The sequence below is a fragment of the Pristis pectinata genome, chromosome 9 (genome assembly GCF_009764475.1).
Source record: "Pristis pectinata isolate sPriPec2 chromosome 9, sPriPec2.1.pri, whole genome shotgun sequence".
In the NCBI taxonomy this organism is placed as follows: Eukaryota; Metazoa; Chordata; class Chondrichthyes; order Rhinopristiformes; family Pristidae; genus Pristis; species Pristis pectinata.
Window position 1 is genome coordinate 14085915 of NC_067413.1, and position 20965 is coordinate 14106879.

General features: G+C 42.6%; 1 protein-coding gene across 7 annotated transcripts in view; it reads right to left on the reverse strand.

Moving 5' to 3' along the window:
• Positions 1–20965, reverse strand: part of LOC127574151 (receptor-type tyrosine-protein phosphatase mu-like) — a 746263-nt gene that overhangs the window by 61297 nt on the left and 664001 nt on the right. For all 7 annotated transcript variants that reach the window (XM_052022906.1, XM_052022912.1, XM_052022911.1 and 4 more), the window contains one exon: positions 1418–1505. In XM_052022906.1, coding sequence (XP_051878866.1) covers positions 1418–1505 — 88 coding nt within the window. The remainder of the gene's footprint in view (positions 1–1417; positions 1506–20965) is intronic.

Below are 20965 nucleotides of genomic sequence, written 5' to 3' on the forward strand. Positions count from 1 at the left end.
GATAAGAGGGAATAAAGGAATACACTGATAGATTTTACTCAGGAAAAAGAGGAAACTGAAGTGTGGAATAACATCAGTAGGTTTTGGATGGGTGGAATGGCCTTCCCCTCTGCCATTCTATAAATTGACTTGTAATCACTGTGGATCTTTGTGAACTGGCTCATTATTTGTGACTTTTGCACACATTTTTCAGCCTCTTGTTTGACTGAGTTACTAGTAGGGGTGTGTGTGTGTGAGAGAGAGAGAGAGGGAGGGAGGGAGGGAGAGAGAGACAGAGAGAGAGAGAGAGAGAGAGAGAGAGGATACTACACTTCCCTACAGTATTGGGTTCTTTGACATATATAGAGTACCTCCTCCTCACTTTTCCCTGCAGATTCTAAGCATCATTTGTCAGCCTGACTGCACGTGCAACTATTAGCCACAATGTCCTTCTCCCCTTTTTTCTTCAAAGAATGTTCAATACATGTGATTGAAAATAAACTTCATTAATTCTACATGATTTGCATCAGCTTCGATGAATCCCTTCCCTTCCTTGCTGGTCCTTTTCAAGTTCTCTCATAAGTACTAGTAGTCTATAGTATATGCAAGGATATTGGTAATAACTCACATCTCTGGGTCAATGGTCTAAGCTTTGACTATTCGTCCAATAACTTTACCACTACGCTATTGCACTATTATAACAGAGGCATTGGTAAGAGTCTTGTAGTGGGATAAGGGTGGAATTAGGGTTTAAGACTAATGACCAGATAGAGGGATGGGAACTGTCCTTTTCATTCTGTATCCTGTGTAGGGTAAAACAAATTAAGGTCCACAACCCAGACTTTGCAGCTGCGTCATCCAGTGGAAGTTGACGAGGTGAAACAGGATGGATGGACTCCTGTAAGTTGTCAACAGAAGAGTATTGACAAAGCAGTGCTTCAAAGGCAAAAATGGGCGTGGGGACGGGGGGGGAGGAGTTGATATTTGAGAGAAGGGAGGTTGGCAGGGTTAGTGTAATCAACAGAAACAATAGTTTTCTCTTTTAATTGACCCTTCCACTTGCTATATTGAAGCTCTGACAACTCAGGCTTACGATAACACCACTCTGCTTCTTTTTCTCTACAGAGGAGAAGTGCTTTGAGACTGATGAGTTGGCATCTCACAGCTGGATAAAGACAAGTGTGCGGCCACAGGCAAATGAAGCAAGAGATCTACCAAAGATAACAGACACTGGGCTGCAAATGGCCTCAGGCATTTATAGTTAGCACCAATACAAGAGACATGAGATGAATAATCAAAAAGCTTAAAACTTTGTATGCTCTGAGGAGTAACTCAAACTAAGATCAGTCAGCAAAGTCACAGCTGTGTTGCTGCTTTTATGATGTACTGTAACCTTTATCAGGAGTGGGGATCACTTTCCAGAAGGAGTAGTACTCACAAGCAATGATATTCCCATATCTGTTTTTCATCCTGTTTTCATCTTTCTTGGCAGAATCCCATGCGGCAGACTGTCCTTCGTAGAAACTCTGGAACAGACAAAAAAAATTGAATGTTATAATTAGTGAGAGTGTTCACAAAGGACATGTAATTTTGAGATTTTAAGAAAGGAACACGGTAGACACAAAGACTGCAATAATTGCACCGAGTTCCAGTTCTGCACGGACAGCATTTTGCATGGAAAGGAATTGTAAAAATATCAACTTTGTATCACAGGAGACACGAGAGACTGAAGACGCTGGAACCTGCAGCAAACAACAAACTGCTGGAGGAATGTGACGAGTCAATAGCATCCACGGAGGTGAAAAAATGGTTGATGTTTCAGGTTGTATCAGGACAGAGTGCAGAGGCAAAATGGCCAGTATAAGGAGGAGAGGGTGAATGGTGAGACAGGGGCCAGTGGGCAATTAGTGGTCTGAGGAGGGGTGGAGGGCAGATAGAGCCAGGTAGGGAAGGGGCAGGGTGGAGTATTTTTAGCCTTTTCTGTTTTTATTTTTGATTTCCAGCAACTGCATTTTTTAAATTTTCAATGTATACTTACTTACTCAGTAAGCCACTGATAACGTGAGCTAGAAGAATTCAGACTGCCACTTTAAAAGCTTACTGGATTTTAGTACAACAGCATTTGGTGAAATGTTTGCTTTACAGTCATCAAAGCCAACGCAAACATCGTCTTAAATTCAATCTATACAATGCATCATGAGAGTCAAGCTCTTGCCTCTATGGCAATGTGTTTGGTCCTAAGGGAACTTTTCATGAGCTGACAGATTCTTCAAGCATGAAATAGTTTTATTTCTCCTCAGAGAATGCGTGGTATTTCTGTGCAAAGTGTGCTTTTTCAAAATCGTTTGTTGCCAGATCTTCTTTCGTTTGATTCACAACATAAAACAAAAATTAAGGCAGAAGCAGCCACCACACTGCAATTTTAATTAGGATAAAAGGGAAAAGTTATAAAAGCTAGAAATCTGTATTGAAGTGGAAAATTGTGTAAATATTGGGAGCTACATTTGACAACTCCCCACAACCTGTGCAATAAACTGGAAGGTTAATCACCTGCCCTTTCTAGTGCTGACAAATATAGACCATAAGATATAGGAGCAGAATTAGGCCATTCAGCCCATTGAGTCTGCTCCGTCATTCAATCATGGCTGACTTTTTTCAACCCCATTCTTCCGCCTTCTCCCTGTAACCATTAACCCCCTTGTCAATGAAGAACCTATCAATCTCTGCCTTAAATGCACCTAATGGCTTGGTCTCCAGAGCCTTCTGTGGCAATGAATTCCACAGATTCACCACCCTCTGGCAGAAGAAATCCCTCTTCATCTCAGTTCTAAAGGGACGCCCCTTTATTCTGAGGCTGTGCCCTCAGATCCTAGACTCTCCTACTAATGGAAACATCCTCTCCATGTCCACTCTGTCTAGGCCTCTCAGTACCTGGTGGGTTTCAATGAGAACCTCCCCCCCATCCTCTGAACTCCATCGAGTACAGGCCCAGAGCCATCAAACCTCCTGATATGTTAAAGCCTTTCATTCCAAGCATCATTCTTGTGAACCTCCTCTGGACCATCTCCAGGGCCAGCACATCCTTCCTTAGATACGGGTCCCAAAATATCATCTGACTTGTACAATGGGTAGCCAATCTCATTGGCCTGTTATCCCCCAGGGATCAATTATTTTAAAAAAAACACTAGGGCTAGTGCATTGTGCATTGGACATCTTCTTAGATGAATATGTCTTATCATTTACCTACTTTGCAGCAGTAGTAGTAACTGGAACAGTTAAACTAGAAGAGGAATTTCAGGAGTGACGTGTTCACAGTCTGGGCATTTTAAGTGATCAGTCTTGTTGACAACCATTACTATTTGTTGACTTCCATTGTTAGCACCACTTACAGAAGACATTGCAAATGCATCATTAAGTGAAGCCGCAAGACCACCCTGTAGGCACTGAGTTCAGACACTGTAACATTGCTCCTAACCCAGTTGACTTTGCAAAGTCCTCTTCACAAAATCTGGGGACTGGTGTAAAAATTGAGAGAGCTGTCAAGAATTGCACATACAGGTCGTCATTTCAGAGATTAGACAAGCAACAGTCTGGCATAGTTGTATTCACTGAATCATGCTATCATGATGCTTCCACACACCCTGTTCCACCAGCAATACAGGCCTACCAGAAGAGACTATACAACGGTGTGCAGCTGGCAGTCCTCAACATTGACTCTGGACTCCATTAAGTCTCGTGATATAATATGAAACATGGGCAATGAAACCTCCTCCTGATCACCATCTACAGCAATCCTTCAAATAGCAAGGCCACAAGATGTATTCTGGGTGGGGAGCTTCAATGTCTATCACCAAGAGTGACTTGGTAGTACCACCTCTGCACTGAGTGGCTTAGTAGAACCACCACTGACTGAGTTGGCAGAAAATTGGAATTAAATGAACTAACATAAGGGATAAACCTACTTGACCTTGTGCTCACCAATTTACCTGTCCCAGATTGCTCATGTCCATGACTGCATTGCGAGGAATGACCACCACACACACCTCGTGGAGATTAGTCCCACCTTCAGATTGAAGGCACCCTCCATTAGGTTTTGAGGCAAGACAGTTGTGCTCAGAACACATCTGGAAGCTTGAAACTGAACATCCATGAGGTGACGTGGAGACCACCACAATGCATAACTTCCTTGCCTGACGTATCCCTCACTCTACTATTTCAATCAAGCCAGGGAATCAACACCAATTCAGCGTGAGGTTCTGGGAGGTGCACTTGTAAATGAGGTGCCAACCTGACACTTCAACACAGGACTACATGCATACTAAAGAGCAAAAGCAGCATGCAACACACAGGGCTAAGTGATCTCAGAACTAATGGATCAGATCAAAGTGCTGGAGTCTTGCATACATTGAAAGCATCTTATCCAATTGCATCACAGCTTGGTACAACAACTGCTCTGCCCAAGATCGCAAGAAATTGCAGAGAGTTGTGAACACAGCCCAATTCATCATGCAAACCAACACCACCACCCACCCGTGCCCCCCCCCCCCCCCCCATCCATTGACTCTGTCTACACTTCCCAATGCCTCGGGAAAGAAGCCAACATAATCAAGGACCCCTCCCCACCCCACCCCCAAGTCATTCTCTCTTCTCCCCCTTCCCATTGGTCAGAAGATACAAAAGCTTGAGGTCATGTCCCACCAGGCTCAAGGACAGTTTCTATCCCACTGTTGTTAGAGTCATGAACAGACCTCTTATATACTAAAGATCTACCTCGTCATGGCCCTTGCACTTTATTTGACTACCTGTACTGAATTTTCTCTGTAACTGTAACACTATATTCTGCATTTTTTTCCTTTTTGTACTACCTTGATGTACTTATGTATCGAATTATCTGTCTGGATGGCACACAAACAAAGCTTTTCACTGTATCTCGGTACATGTAACAATAACAAACTAATTACCAGTTGCCAATTACATTGTCATGAAAGGTGGTAGACAGTTAATCAGTTCATGGAAGGATGCTGCTCTAAAACTTCTTTATTCTTAATATTGGTTGGGTCCATCATAAGGTGAAGACAAATCTGAAGCATTTACAACCACGTTCAGCCAGAAGTCCTCACTGGATGATCCATTTCAGCTCTGTCTGAGATCCTGCCAACATAGAAGCCAGTCTTCAGCCAATTCGATTCCTTCCATGTGTTTCATGAAATGGTTGAGAGCCCAACATACAGAAAAGCTTGTGGGACCAGACAACATCGCTGCTGTAGCACTGGAGACTGGCAATCCAGAACAAGCTGCACCTCTAGCCAAATGGAATCTACTTCGACAATGTGGAAAATTGCCCAGGTATGTCCTGTTCATAATAAGCAGCACAAATCCCATCCAGCTAATGATAGCACATTCACTCAGCAAGATAATAGAAGATGTCGTTTATGTTATTCTCCAATCACCTGCTCACTGATGCCCAGTTTGTGTTTCACCAGGACCACTTGGCTCCAGACCTCACCACAACCTTGGTCCAAATATGAACCAGAGCTAAATTCCAGAGATGAACAAAGAGTCACTGCTCCTGCCATCAAATCAGCATGTGACTGACTGAGTGTAGCATCATATTGTTATATACAGTACACCAGGGTGCAATGAACTTCCTTGTACACATGCCAGATTTCATAAACAAGCACCAAGACCTCACTTGGCTGCCAGTGAGAGGGGCCCTAGAGGAACAAAGGACTACAGATACTGGAATCTGGATGAAAAACACTATGATGCTGGAGGAACTCAGCAGGCCAGGCAACATCTGTGGAGAAAAGCAGGCGGTCAACATTTCGGGTCAGGACTGAAGAAGGCCCTCCCTTCAGGCCCTCCCTGTCAGACCCTTCATGCACAGTCAAGGCCTCAATCCCACTGCACGCTTGGACAAACACCATGATATCCACGGCCTGAACCCCTGATGACCTCCAATGGTCAAACCTCACCTTTTAAGCTGATCCCCTGTCACAAACTGCCACACCCCATCAGGCCTGATCCTCTGATGACCGAAGTCCCCCAGTATGTTCCTGCTCTCGTCCCCAAGAGACCAATTATCCTTTGGATAAATTGAACCTCACCCCCTACTACAATCCTCTAGGCCTCATTCAGGCTTCCTTCCTCTGACCCCCTGGACCTGTTCTTGGTCCTGGGCAGTGTAATCCCAATTCATTAGAGTATCTTGGGCACTGCTAAAGCTTGCAGTGAAAGAACCATGGACTTTGTGTCCACTGCTGGTTTAAATGTTGATGAAAATGACAAAAATGTACACTGAAACATTGCAAGAACTTCAGTTATGAACACGGATTGGTTCCTCATTAAGTCTAATATTTTTTCCACACAGAAAATCTTTTAAAAGCTGGTCTACCTAAGAAAACAAGGATAATTTGAAGACTCTTCTGAACTGGATGCACTGGCACGACCTTGCAATTCCCACCTTACTATCTTTTTTGTGATTTCAATCTTAAATCAATTTAACTCACATCTCAGAAAACATGGGGGACGTGCAGGAGGATGGGACTAATTTGATGACTGATGGTACTACAGAGTACCAGCACAGTCTCATGGGCTAAACAGCCTCTGTCTGCGCTGTAGCAAGTAAATGATTCTCTGACATCAGTTCTAAAATTCCCTCTTCCTTCAGTCGGGACATTTTTGTTCGGACAGCACTGAGAAAATTAGCAGGAGTCTGGACCTCAAGATATGGTGCAGCGCAAAAGCCCTTTTGCATAGTTGCAACAAGAAAAGGAATTGAAAATGAAATGCATTTGTGCCTTTTGCTTTCACCCAAAACTGTAACTTGCCACTTGCTGAGGATGATCAAGGTTTTACTTTATTCGGAACAAAAGGTGTTGAGATGGCTCCATATGAAGGCCTTTCAATAAACTGCATGAAGGAAAAAAACCCTCAGGCAAAACTGAGGCTAAAACTGTGCTGTTCTGAAACTGAATATTCATTTCACCCCCACAGAGGCTATGTAGCCAATACTGATAATTATTTCTAATTATGTTGATGTAAATCTAAACAAATCAGAACCGATTATATCAGTTTAGGCTTTTATCTTCTGTCCCTCACTAATTTGCTGTCAAAGGCCTTGTTGGAGTTTTTACAAATTCTTGCATGTTTCAGAAAGAATTCAGTGTTTTCAACAGTGAAACTTGGGAATATACTTTCCCATCTGATACGGCAACGTAAGTACAAACATTTGTTTCTTAAGACCTTAGTAACTCTTTCTGAACTGTACCATCTTTTCCAGTTCCTTTCTACAACTAGAAATCAATTCCCCATCTACTTGCCCACTGTGTTCCCAAGTATAAAGTGAAAGCTTCAACTGAGATATGCCACTCAGATTCATAAAAGTAAAGCTTCTCAGATACCAAAAAAAACGGTAATAGACTTTATGTTAAGTTGAAGAAGATCTAAAAGACACATTGTCTGGTCCAACTTACTTTTAAATAGCAAATCTGTTTTACTTTTTCTTTAAGAATTTATAAGATCCCCTCAGTTGCATCAAAGGATGTCATTGTTACAGAGGAAGTCTAACGAGAGTTCCTGGGTTTGCTGAATGAGAAGAGATTGAATAGACTAGGACTACTTAGAGGAATGCATGGAAATCTCATCAAAACTATCGGGGCTGCACTGAATTGATGCAGGGAAGATTTTTAAGATAGGAAGAGTATCTATAGATATTTTGAAAAGGGAGTGTTAACATTGCAGGTGTTCTAATGGAAAATGAGTTTGGGGAATTACTGATGTAGAAATAGATGACAGTTGAACTAAATAGGTAAGTTGCGTCAGTCTTCATTATAGAAGATACAAGTAACATGCTGGAAATGGGAAAAATCAGGAATTGGGAGAGAGGGAGAGCTCAAAAAAATTACAATAACCAGGGAAGTGAAACTGACAAATAATTGGAGCTATGGGAAGTCAAGTCTTCGGGTTCTCATTGTCTTCATCTTGGAGTTTTACGAGAACTGGCTGATGAGTGTTGTGTGTTGTTTTTAGTTTTACAAAATTCCCTCGATTTGGGGACGGTTCCATTAGATGGGCAAATAGCTAATTAATTTGTTTGTTTAAAAGGGAGAGAGGCAAAAAGGCCAGTTAGTTTAACAAACAATCTGCTGGAGGAACACAGCAGTTAAGCAGCATCTGCGGGGGGGGGGGTGGGGTGGTGGTGGTGGGGTGGCAGGGTGGGGGTGGGAAGGGGATTGTCGGTGTTTCAGGTCTAAACCCTGCACCAGGATGGACAAATCCTTCCCTCCCCCTAGATGCTGCTCGACCTGCTGAGTTCCTCCAGCAGATTGTTCGTTGATCCAGGTCCCAGCATCTGCAGTCTCTTGCGTTGCCAGTTAGTTTAGCATTAGTCACAGGTAAAAAATTAGAAGCTATTAGTAAAGGCATAATAGAAGGTCACTCAGTAAAAGTCAAATTAATGAGGCAATCTCAGCATGGCTATATGTAAGGGAAATCATGTCTGACCAGTTTATTGTTCTTTGAAGAAACAATATGTACCATGGAAAGAGAGGAGCCATAGACATTCAATACTTAGATTTGCAGAAAGCATTTGTTAAGGTGATATATTAAAGGTTATTGCAGAAAATTAAAAATTATGGTGTAAGAGGTAACATTTTGGTGTGGATAGAAGAATGCTTGACTAACAGGAAACAGAGAGTAGGCAGCAATGGATATTTTTCTGCTTGGCAAGATGTTATGAGTAGTGTGCCATGGTGCTGGTGTCTCAACTTTTTATAACTTTTGGTAACTAAGTAATTCAGATGAAGGCATCAAAGGCTTGGTTGCAAAATTTGCTGATGATGCTAAGATAGACAGGGGTGTACATTTTGAAGACATAAGGAGGCTATGAAGGGATACAAAGAACATAGAACGTTACAGCGCAGTACAGGCCCTCAGCCCATGATATTGTGCCGACATTTTATCCTGCTCAAAGATCCATCTAACCCTTCCCTTCCACATAGCCCTCCATTTTTTTTATCATTCATGAGCCTATCTAAGACTCTCTTAAATGTCCCTAATGTATCTGCCCCCACAACCTCTGCCAGCAGTGCATTAAATTCTGGCCGCTGTCTGTAAGGAGTTTGTGCGTTCTCCCCATGTCTGCGTAGGTTTCTTCCGGGTGCTCTGGTTTCCTCCCACATTCCAAAAAAAACATACAGGTCAGGAAGTTGTGGGCATGCTATGTTGGCGCCGGAAGCGTGGCAACACTTGCGGGCTGCCCCCAGGACACTCTACACAAAAAGATGCATTTCACTGTGTGGTTCGATGTACATGTGACTAATAAAGATATCTTATCTTACCCACCACTCTCTGTGTAAAGATCTTACCTCCGACATCCCCCCTATACCTTCCTCCAATCACCTTAAAATTATGCACCCTTGTGTTAGCCATTGTCTCTGACTGTCCACTTGATCTATGCCTCTTATCATCTTGCACACCTCTATCAAGTCACCTCTCATCCTCCTTCGCTCCAAAGGGAAAAGCCCTAGCTCACTCAACCTATCCTCATAAGGCATGCTCTCCAATCCAGGCAGCATCCTGGTAAATCTCCTCTGCACCCTCTCTAAAGCTTCCACATCCTTTCTGTAATGAGGTGACCAGAACTGAACACAATACTCCAAGTGTGGTCTAACCAGAGTTCTATAGAGCTGCAACATTACCTCACGGATCTTGAACTCAATACCCCGACTAACGAAGGCCAACACACCATACGCCTTCTTAACAACCCTATCAACCTGTACGGCAACCTTGAGGGATCTATGGATGTGGGATATAGATTAATGAAGATCAGGCAAAAGGAATATATGGCTGAATAGCAGTGGAAGCAAATCATACTTGACCCTGAGGGACTGCCTAAAAAGAGGTGAAGAAGATAGCAGAAAGTAAGTATATAGGTTTTCTGACATCGGTCTGGAACACAAGAATGCAAGAAAATAGGAGCAGGGGCCTGCCCCAACATTTCATATGATCATGCCTGATCTATGTTGGTTTCAGCTCCTCTTCTGTGTCATTTTACTAAACTCTCTATTCCTTGATCTTTTAATTATTTATCCACCTCCACTTTAAGTACTTCTGCTGATCCAGCTTCCACCAGGTCCCATATCTGGAGAAGGACAGGAGGTCCCCTAGACATAACAACAAAGTAAGGAGAAGCAGGACTTGACCAACCACCCAATGTATCATTCAATATGATCATAACTGATCTTTTACTTAAGTGCTACTTTCCTGGACTTGGCTAATATCCCTTGATTTCCCATCTAAAGATCAGTCAACATCTATCTTGAATGTAAATTGGTAAATTGGTTTATTACTGCCACATGTACAGAGGTAGAGTTAAAAAAGTTGTTTTGCATACCGTTCATACAGATCAATTCATTACACCAGTGTATTGAGGTAGTACAAGGTAAATCAATAACAGAATACAGAATAAAGTGTGACAGTTACAGTGAAGGTGCGGTGCAGGTAGACAATAAGGTGCAAGTCTATAACAAGCTAGGTTGTGAGGTCAAGAGTCCATCTTAACATACTAGGGGACCATTCAATGCAGGAGAGAAGCTGTCCTTGAGCCTTGACAGTTTCTTGTGGAAGGGGGCAGAGCAGTTGCCATTCCAATCTGCGATGTGTCCAGAAAGGATACTTTCTATGGTGCATTGATAAAAATTGGTGAGGTCAGAGGGGACATGCCAAATTCCTTTAGCCTCCTGAGGAAGTAGAGGTGCTGGCGAGCTTTCTTGGCTGTGTCATCTACGTGGTTGGACCTGGACAAGCTATTGATGATGTACACTTCTAGGAGCTTGAAGCTCTCAACACTCTCAATGTCATCATTGAAAAGGCCTCCACAGCACTTTTGGGGAGAGAATTCCAAAGATTCACTGTTCACTGGGTGACAAAATGTCTTCTCATTTCTGTCCTGAATGGTCAACATTTTATTCTGTGACTGTGTCCCATGGTCCATCCAGGGGAAACATCATCTACTCTGTCAAGCTGTTAAGATGTTAGGGACAGTGAAAAGCCAGTGGGGGCTGAAAGCTATTGTGGTCAATGCCAGGTATCCAAGCCCAAGGACCTGAATATAGTGTGGGGGGGGGGGGGGGTTAATAACCTGACACATGTAGAAAAGATCAATGAGCACATCTTCAACTAATGAATACATTAGTTTGCCTGAGTGATCAATTCACCATACTCACTTCACTTCATTTTTTACCAATCAGGATACATAACTGACCTGTGTCTGCTTCATTTGAACCTCACTCTGAGCACAGTCTCACATCATATTTCATAACGTGTACACCCCATGTAACCATTTAACCATAGGAGTCACCCAGCAGACAAATAGATTGCACTGACATATTTCCCTCTCTTGGAGAAGAAGATCGCACATAAAGCAGGCAATATGAGCAACCAAAGGTCATGAGGTGCATCAACATGCTCCAATCTCATGGCCCATTATCAGAAGGTCCATGTCTGGGGCGATGGGCAGTGGTGGGACTGAGACTATCAATGAAAAGGGGAAGTTTGTACTAATCCTCCTACATACACACCCTTCTTCCTCATCCACAATCAACAACTGAATCACAAGTTGCAGAAGGTATCAATGCAATCCAATTTTGGAAGTACAATGCCGATGTGCTGCTATGTGGAGCATTTAGTGCATGGAATTGAGGAACAACATCTGTTCCCTCATTGATATCTGAATTGCTTTGTATTTTTAAGTTCTGCCATAAAACGTAAACCAAAAACTTTGATTTGCAGAATTAAATCTTGGTTCTTTGATTTAATATCTCCCTGCATCAATGCTAAGGTCCTTTGTGACCTAGTAGTGAAATTTCTTTAATCTTTAAAGCTTTCATTAACTGTCATATTTATCAATACAATTTTCACCACTTCTTGTTTGATTTAATTATTCATTGTAAGGAGACATCCAAACTTCAATCATGGATTTGTGTTCAAGAATCATAAAAGAATTTTCTCTGAAATATTTACCAGATAAAAATATATGTGAGTTTTTTAAAAGTGAAATAGAGAGAGGTCAGGGCCAACGTTTTCCTATAATGAGTGGCCCAGGGAATCCTGATGTTAAGGGATATCAGACGTTTGATAAATCGTTTGAAGAATATGGTATGTATTGAGTACTGAAAATGAGGGGGGGGGAGCCTTCAGGAGTACAGAGAATGTAGGAGGATGCTTGAAAATAAATTAGGAGGGCAAAGAGAGGCCATAAAATATCACTGGTATATAAGATTAAGGAAAATCCAAGGGATGTTAAGAGGGTAACCAGAGAAAGAGTGAGACCCGTTAGGGACCAAAATAATAATCTGTGCAGGGAGCCAGATTATTATTTTTCATCTGTATTCACCAAAGAGAAAAATATTGTAGTTGGAGATTTCAGTTTGAATGGTGAAATTCTACAGCGGGTAAAGGGGATAAGACTAGATGGGTAACTTGGTTGGCCTAGACGAGTTGGGCCAAAGGGCCTGTTTCCATGCTGTATTACTCCATGACTCTATGAGATGGGCAAAAAGGTTGGCATGAATATGGTGGGACGAAGGGTCTATTTCTGTGCTCAGTGACTAATCCATTCAAATGGGATTAGTAAAGATGGGCATCTTGGTCAGCATGGACAAGTTGGGCCAAAGGGCCTGTTTCCATGCTGTATAACTCTAAGGATTTATGAATGGGGCTAGTATGGATTGGTAGTTGATGGTTGGCATAGACATGGTGGCTGTAGGGCCTGTTTCTGTGCTGTATGACTATGACTCTATAACATACTGCAGTTTGTGGATTTACAAATGACCATTCTCAAATATGTATTAAAATATCCTCTGACAGTTGTGCTGTCAACCTGGGTAAGCAGCAAATGTCCATAATTCAAAGGTGTTGAGAAGCAAAAGATGAGATCAACTAGAGAACAGAGGAAAGGGACTAGGATTGTAGAGGAAAGGTTTCAAGGTATACCTCTCGAGAGGGTTGAGAGCTTCAAGTTCCGAGGAGTGAACATCACCAATAGCCTGTCCAGGTCCATGCATGTAGATGTCACAGCCAAGAAGGCATACAAGTGCCTCTACTTCCGCAGGAGGCTAAAGAAATTTGGCACGTCCCCTTTGACATTCACCAATTTTTATCGATGCACCATAGAAAGCATCCTATCTGGATGTATCATGGTTTGGTACGGCAACTACTCTGCCCGGAACCGCAAGAAACTGCAGAGAGTTGTGGACACAGCTCAGCACATCATGAAAACCAGCCTCCCCTCCATGGGCTGTCTACACTTCTCGCTACCCCAGTAAAGCAGCCAGCATGATCAAAGACCCCACCCACCCCAGATATTCCCCCTTCTCCCCTCTCCCATAGGGCAGAAGACACAAAAGTCTGAAAGCACATACCACCAGGCTCAAGGACAACTTCTATCCCACTGTTATAAGACTATTGAACAGTTCCCTAGTACAATAAAATGGACTCTTGACTTCACAATCTACCTCGTTATGACCTTGCACCTTATTGTCTACCTGCGCTGCACTTTCTCTGTCGCTGTGACACTTTATTCTGCATTCTGTATTGTTTTACCTTGTATTACCTCAATGCACTGTGTAATGAATTGATCTGTATGAACGGTATGCAAGACAAGTATTTTACTGTCTCTCGGTACAAGTGACAATAATAAACCAATTCCAATTCCAATCTCACAACCAGGCTGAATGAAGTGGAATGAAGTAGAATTTAGGGCCAAGGGAGAGATGCAGCACAGTGATGCAGCTTGTAGATCTGCTGCCTCAAGGTTCGAGCAAACTGGGTTCATTCCTAATCTCTGCTGTCTGTGTGGAGGTTGCACGTTATCCCTGTGATTGTGCAGATTTCCACTGGAAACTCCGGCTTCCTCCCGTCCTCAAGATGTGCAGGTCAATGTGCTAATTTGCCACTGTCAATCACCTGTTGCATTTCAATGAATGGTAGAGTCTGTGGGGAATTGATGAGAGTGTTGGGGAGAATAAAATGTGTTTAGTGCAGGATTAATGAGCATGTGTGCATAATGGTCAGCATGCATTTGGTGGACTGAAGGGCCTGTTTCCACACTGAATGACTCTATAAGTTATACTTCTGGACTTTAAATTTTTCACAGGACTCATTTGGACAAGGAGATGCTCAGGAATGGAAAAGTGACAGCATGGTTGTGTAGGGGCAGGCACGTTAGTGTAGCGGTTAGTGTAACGCTATTACAGCGCCAGTGACCCGGGTTCAATTCCGACCACTGAGTGTAAGGAGTTTGTACGTTCTCCCCATGTCTGCGTGGGTTTCCTGCGGGTGCTCCAGTTTCCTCTCACATTCCAAAGATTTACGGGTTAGGAAGTTGTGGGCATGCTATGTTGGCGCCAGAAGCGTGGCGACACTTGCGGGCTGCCCCCAGAACACTCTATGCAAAAGATGTATTTCACTGTGTGTTTCGATGTACGTGTGACTAATAAAGATACCTTATCTTATCTAATTAAAAATATAACCAACAGTTCATTACACGCATCACATCGTCAACATGCGTCTCCAATTGCTTTGCATTCGATCAATTACTCCTTGTACACAGTAAGGTCCCACAGACAGCAAATCGAATGGATAACCAATGTAATTGGTTGAGGGCTGAACATTGTCCAGAATGCTGAGAGAATTTCCTGCTTTTTCTCTTTCAACGTCCTCTCTTACACTTTTAATATTTGGTTCAGAAAACCTTTGGCCTTAGAGCACTTCCTCAGAACATATTGTTATGTCATGTACTAGGCAGGGATGTAAGTTCAAATGTGGGGCATGATGAGACAATTGTTAAGATATTCTCAGCAATTTCTCACTTGATTTTAAGTTATTTTGCTTTAGGAAGAAATAAAATATTGTGTAGACCATGCTGGATAATAATTTGGACTTTACTCTGCTTCAAGCCAATAGGCCTCTGCTCATGTCTGGTTTGAACAATCATTTCAAGTTAACTTTTTTTTGGTTATCTATTGAGGCATAATAATAAAAAAGTGAACAAAGATTGCACTCAATGTCAGCAGTTTTCATTGGAACAAACTGTGGGCTCGGTGAAATACAACGCTTGCACTTTATTGTTGCATCCAGATAAATCAATTGGACCCTTCCAAATTATTCTATGGTCTTATGAAAGGAGTATTGAGTGCAGGCAGTGTAAAGGAGGATTGTTGGAGGAAGGGGTGTGAGAGAAGTTCATTCAGAAACCCATGAATAGTTTTGTCATGGGTTGCCGTTCAAATCTTCTCTTCCCTCATTTGACAATAGTGATTTTTCTGCCATGACAAAAACTTTCCACATTTGATTCTTCTGATCAGCGTTCAGTTTTTCCCATTCTACAGCAGGGTCGCCAAACTCAGTGCTATTTATAAGGATCAATGGGTGAGTCAGCAACACCACTGCAGTGCTTTGAATGGCATGCTCAGTAGTATTCGTTGGAAAGCATCTGGCCACCAAGCAGACACAATTAAGTCTTTAGCCTGAGCTTGATTCAAGGCTTTTGTTAATAATTTAAATCACCATAATATCAAGGGCACTGATCTATGTGCCTGCTTCTCCAATTCATGTTCTTGTCAAACAAAGATTGTACTGTAAAACTCCACAGCAACATTAGGGTGACACAGTGGTGCAGCTGGTACAGCTACAGCCTCATGCCACCAGAGACCCAGGTTCAATCCTGACCTCTTGTGCTGTCTGTCTGGAGTTTGCGCATTCTCCCTATGATCACGTGGGTTTCCTCCGAGTGCTCAAGTTTCCCTCCACACCTCAAAGACATATGGGTTGGTAGGTTAATGGCCACTGTAAATTGTCCCAGTGTGTAGGTGAGTGGTAGAAACTGTGGGGGGAATTAATTAAGGATGGTTGGTGCGGAATCTTTGGGCCAAGGATTCTGTTTCTGTGCTGTACTTCTCTATAACTCTATAACTTCAGCAACTTAATACCTTATTAATTCTCCATCTACAAAAACTGGCATTGGAAACGTACAACCACTATTACTAGAATCAACAGCTCAACAGGACATAAAATAGCTTGACAGCAAAAAAAAGAGATTTATATTTTCATGTCCTTACCATCCTTACCATCTATCATCCTAGGAATTAGCTTGGTGAATATTTTTTGGACTGCCTCCAAAGCTGCTATATCATTTCTTAAATAAGGGGACCAAAGCAGTACACAATATTCCAAAGGTGGCTTCACCAACACCCTATGCAATTGCTTCTCTTTGCTTCTCTATTTCCAAACTCCAATCCCTTCCAGTAAAGGCCAATATGCCATTTGCCTTCTTAACAACTTGTTGCACCAAAGACAATTGGACAAGTACATGGATAGGAAAGGTTAGAAGGTTATGGGCCAAACGCTGGCAAATGGGACTAGCTTGGATGGGCACCTTGGTTGGCACGGACCAGCTGGGCTGAAGGGCCTGTTTCCGTGCTGTATGACTGTGACCAGCCTGCTAACTTTTTGTGATTCATGCACAAGAATACGCAGGCCTAGAACCATAGAACACTACAGCACAGAAAACAGGCCATTCAGCCCTTCTAGTCCGTGACGAAACTTTATTTCGCTAGTTCCATTGACCTGCACCCAGTCCATAACCCTCCAGACTTCGCCCATCCATGTATCTATCCAATTTATTCTTAAAATTTAAGAGTGAGCCCACATCTACCACCTCAGATGGTAGCTTGTTTCACACTCCCACCACTCTCTGAGTGAAGAAGTTCCCCCTCATGTTCCCCCTAAACCTTTCCCCCTTCACCCTAAAGCCATGTCCTCTCGTACTTATCTCTCCTAATCTAAGTGGAAAGAACCTACTCGCATTAACTCTGTCTATACCTCTCATAATTTTGCAAACCTCTATCAAATCTCCCCTCATTCTTCTACGGTCCAAGGAATAAAGTCCTAACCTGTTCAATCCTTCCCTGTAACTCAACTCCTGAAGACCCGGCAACTGATATCCTTCCTATAGTTAGGTGACCAGAACTGCACACAATACTCCAAATTTGGCCTCACCAATGTCTTATACAACATCACCATAACATCCCAACTCCTATACTCAATACTTTGCTTTATGAATGCCAGGATGCCAAAAGCCTTCTTTACAACCCTGTCTACCTGTGACGCCACTTTCAGGGAATTATGTATCTGAACTCCCAGATCCCTTTGTTCCTCCGCACGCCTCAGTGCCCTACCATTTACTGTGTATGTCCTACCTTGAATTGTCCTTCCAAAATGCAACATCTCGCACGTGTCTGCATTAAATTCCATCTGCCATTTTCTGGCCCATTTTTCTAGTTGGTCCAGATCCCTCTGCAAGCCTCTGGACTTTACTCAGTTAAATCTCTCAGTTAAGATAATAATCTGCCTTTTGATTTCTCTTAACGAAGTGCATAACTTCACACATTCCCACATTAAATTCCATTTGCCAAGTTTTCACCCACTCACTCAACCTATCTATATCCTATTGCAATCACGATATCCTCATTGCAACATGTCCTTCCACCTATTTTTATATCATCGTCAAACTTGATTATCTTATATTTTGCTTCCTCCTCCAGGCCATTAATATAAATAGTAGGTAACTGAGAATTTATCTCTGAGGTACTCGAGTAGTTATATCCTTCCAGCCTGAAAAAAGGCATTTACCCTGACCATCTGTCTTCTGTGTGATAACCAGACTTCAATCCATGCCAGCATACATCCCCAATACCGTAAACTCTATCTTTGAACCAGCCTCTTAAGTGGCACCTTGTCAAATGTCGCAGGGAAATCTAAATACACTACTTGTACAGGTTCCTTTCTATCAACTCTGTTTGTTATATGCAATATTCTGTCTTCTCTTGCAAGGCAATGGGATTAGAAGAAGTGATGGGATGACTGGAATAATTATTAGGAGCCAGCACAGATACAATTCACTGAATGTCTTCCTTTGGTGCCATATGTCTGTTGATTCTTCCAAGAGTCCTCTTTAGCTTGGTTTATATTTTGCCAAAGTTGATAAATGCAAGAGAGGTATATGGGTTCTGAATAACAAATTGGCAGAGAAGTGCATTGTAATAAAGAGCCCATTCAGAATATACAAGCACAAGAAAAGAAGATGCAGAGTTGATGTTAGCAAAGAACGATCCATTTTTTTTAGAGAAGATAAAGCATTTTCTGTATTGATACAATCACAAAGCACCTCAGGTCAACAGTTCAACTGCATAATCCCTGTTATCATGCGACATTCAGAGATGTTTTTGTTTCCCTTGTCCTAGAAAAGATACACAAATCATTCACAATGAACTGCAAACCATCTGAAGTCTGATACACAGCAATCTACTTGTTTGTTGCGATAATATTCGTGCATACACACACACACACACACAAATCTCACAAGAAAACATTAATCAACACAATGCAGCAGTTGTGCTATGTTGGTACCACACCTTGTCTCACAGACTGCTGAGAATAAGGAAAGTCAGATAACAGCCATTGCAAGAATGAATCCTTTGATCCTGTGATTAGGATCATTTCAGAGCAGAGATGTCAGAATTTGATCTAATTTTTATCATCTCTCCTGAACCCATTGGAATGTCTTCTATTGGATGCTACGTTTCTAGTAGGGCAGGGAAGGACTCGTGCCTACCATCCAGATGCTCCTAATTGTAATTCTGATCTGAAACCATGCAGGTGGGAGCAGTGCACTGGGGAGCAAAAGATTGGCTGGATCAGGCTTGGGCAGGTGGATGGGAAATGTTGAAGTGTTTGAGAAAATTATTGGCAGGATCACAAGAAGTCCCCAGGCAGGTCCAACAAGTGGTTAAGGTAAATGCACATTGGCCTTTATTGTAAAGGGGTTGGGGTGTAAGAATAGGGAGGTTTTATTACAATAGTACGGGATGTTGATGAGGCCACATCTCGAATAGTGTGCACAGTTTTAGTCTCTTTACCTAAAAAAGAACAAGGTAGCATAGGGGGCAGTCCAAAGGAGATTCACCAGGTCAACTCCTGGGATGAGAGGGTTGTTCTATCAAGAGAGACTGGACAGTTTGGACGCTGTATTCTTTGGAGTTCAGAAGAATGAGGGGTAACTTATTCAAACACATAAGTGGGGCTTGACAGGATAGATGTTGGGGGCTTGATGGTGTTGCTGTTAAGATATTTTTACTTGTGGGAGAGTCACAAACCAGTGGATGTAGTTACAAAATAAGGGGCCGGTTATTTAAAACTGAGGTGTGTAGAAATTTCTTCTCTCAGAGGGAAGTGAATCACTGGAATTATCTGCCCCTGAGGGTGGTTCATTTGATATATTTAAGATGAAGATAGATAAACCAGTGGCTCTGACATCCACCATCATGAAGTGCTTTGAGAGGTTGTTCATGGCACGCATCAACTCCAGCCTACCAGACAACCTGGACCCATTGCAATTCACCTATCGGCGAAACAAGTCTACAGTGGATGCCATCTCCCTGGCCCCACACTCAGCTCTGGAGCATCTGGACAGTAAAGACACATACGTTAGACTATTGTTTATTGACTACAGCTCTGCCTTCAATACAATAATTCCAAGCAAGCTTGTCACCAAACTCCAAGACCTCGGACTCAACACCTCCCTCTGTAACTGGATCCTTGATTTTCTAACAAACAGACTGCAGTCAGTGAGGATAGGCAACAATACCTCCAGCACGATTATTCTCAACACTGGTGCCCCACAAGGCTACATCCTCAGCCCTCTACTCTACTCCCTATACACTCACGACTGTGTGGCCAGATTCTGCTCTAACTCCATCTACAAGTTTGCAGATGATACCACCGTTGTAGGCCGTATCTCAAACAGCGATGAGTCGGAGTACAGGAAGGAGATAGAGAGCTTAGTGGAATGATGTCATGACAACAACCTTTCCCCCAATGTCAACAAAACAAAAGAGCTGGTCATTGACTTCAGGAAAGGGGGCGGTGTACATTTACCTGCCTACATCAATGGTGCCGAGGTCGAGAGGGTTGACAGCTTCAAGTTCCTGGGAGTGAACTCAGAATTCTCTCTTCTCTCCTCTTCCATCGGGTAGAAGATATAGGAGCCTGAGGGCACGTACCACCAGACTCAAGGACAGCTTCTACTCCACTGTGATAAAACTATTGAACAGTTCCCTTACACAATGAGATGGACTATGACCTCGCGATCTACCTTGTGACCTTGCACCTTATTGCACTGCAATTTCTCTGTAGCTGTGACACTTCACTCTGTACTGTTATTGTTTTTACCTGTACTACATCAATGCACTCTGTACTAACTCATTGTAACTGCACTGTGTAATGAATTGACCTGTATGATCGGTTTGTAAGACAAGCTTTTCACTGTACCTTGGTACAAGTGACAATAATAAACCAATACCAATACCAAATATTTGAAAGATCAAGAAATTGAGGGTTATGGGGAACTGGCACAGAAGAGTTGAGGCCAGCATAGATCAGCCACGATCACATATGGCAGGGCAGACAAGGAGCCTGGTATAAAATAAAATGCTCCTATTTTATTGTGTTGTGTTCTTGAGAAGATATTCTTGATACTAATGTAATAGGTGCAATGCCGAAAGTCAACAGACAACCACAGACCTCTCCTCATTCATATTTCCCAGCGTGTCCACTGATGAATGAAGTGTAGTCAAAAAGCACTGAACAGCAGTTTCTGATTCACTGAGGGCAAGTGGCAGGAAATACTCTGGTGGCCTTACATGTGTCTTCCAAAATTATTGTTAACTTATATTCATCCACTAACACATGAATGTGCATTTCAGACGCAAGGAGTGCCCACTAGAAAGTTGGGATAAGGCAGATCAGATTCCTGAGGAATTTTCCATCTGCACTTTGTCTATTATGAGGATGTTGCCAGGACTAGAGGGCCTGAGAGGTTGGCCAGGCTAAGTCTTTATTCCTTGCAACCTGGGAGAATGAGGGG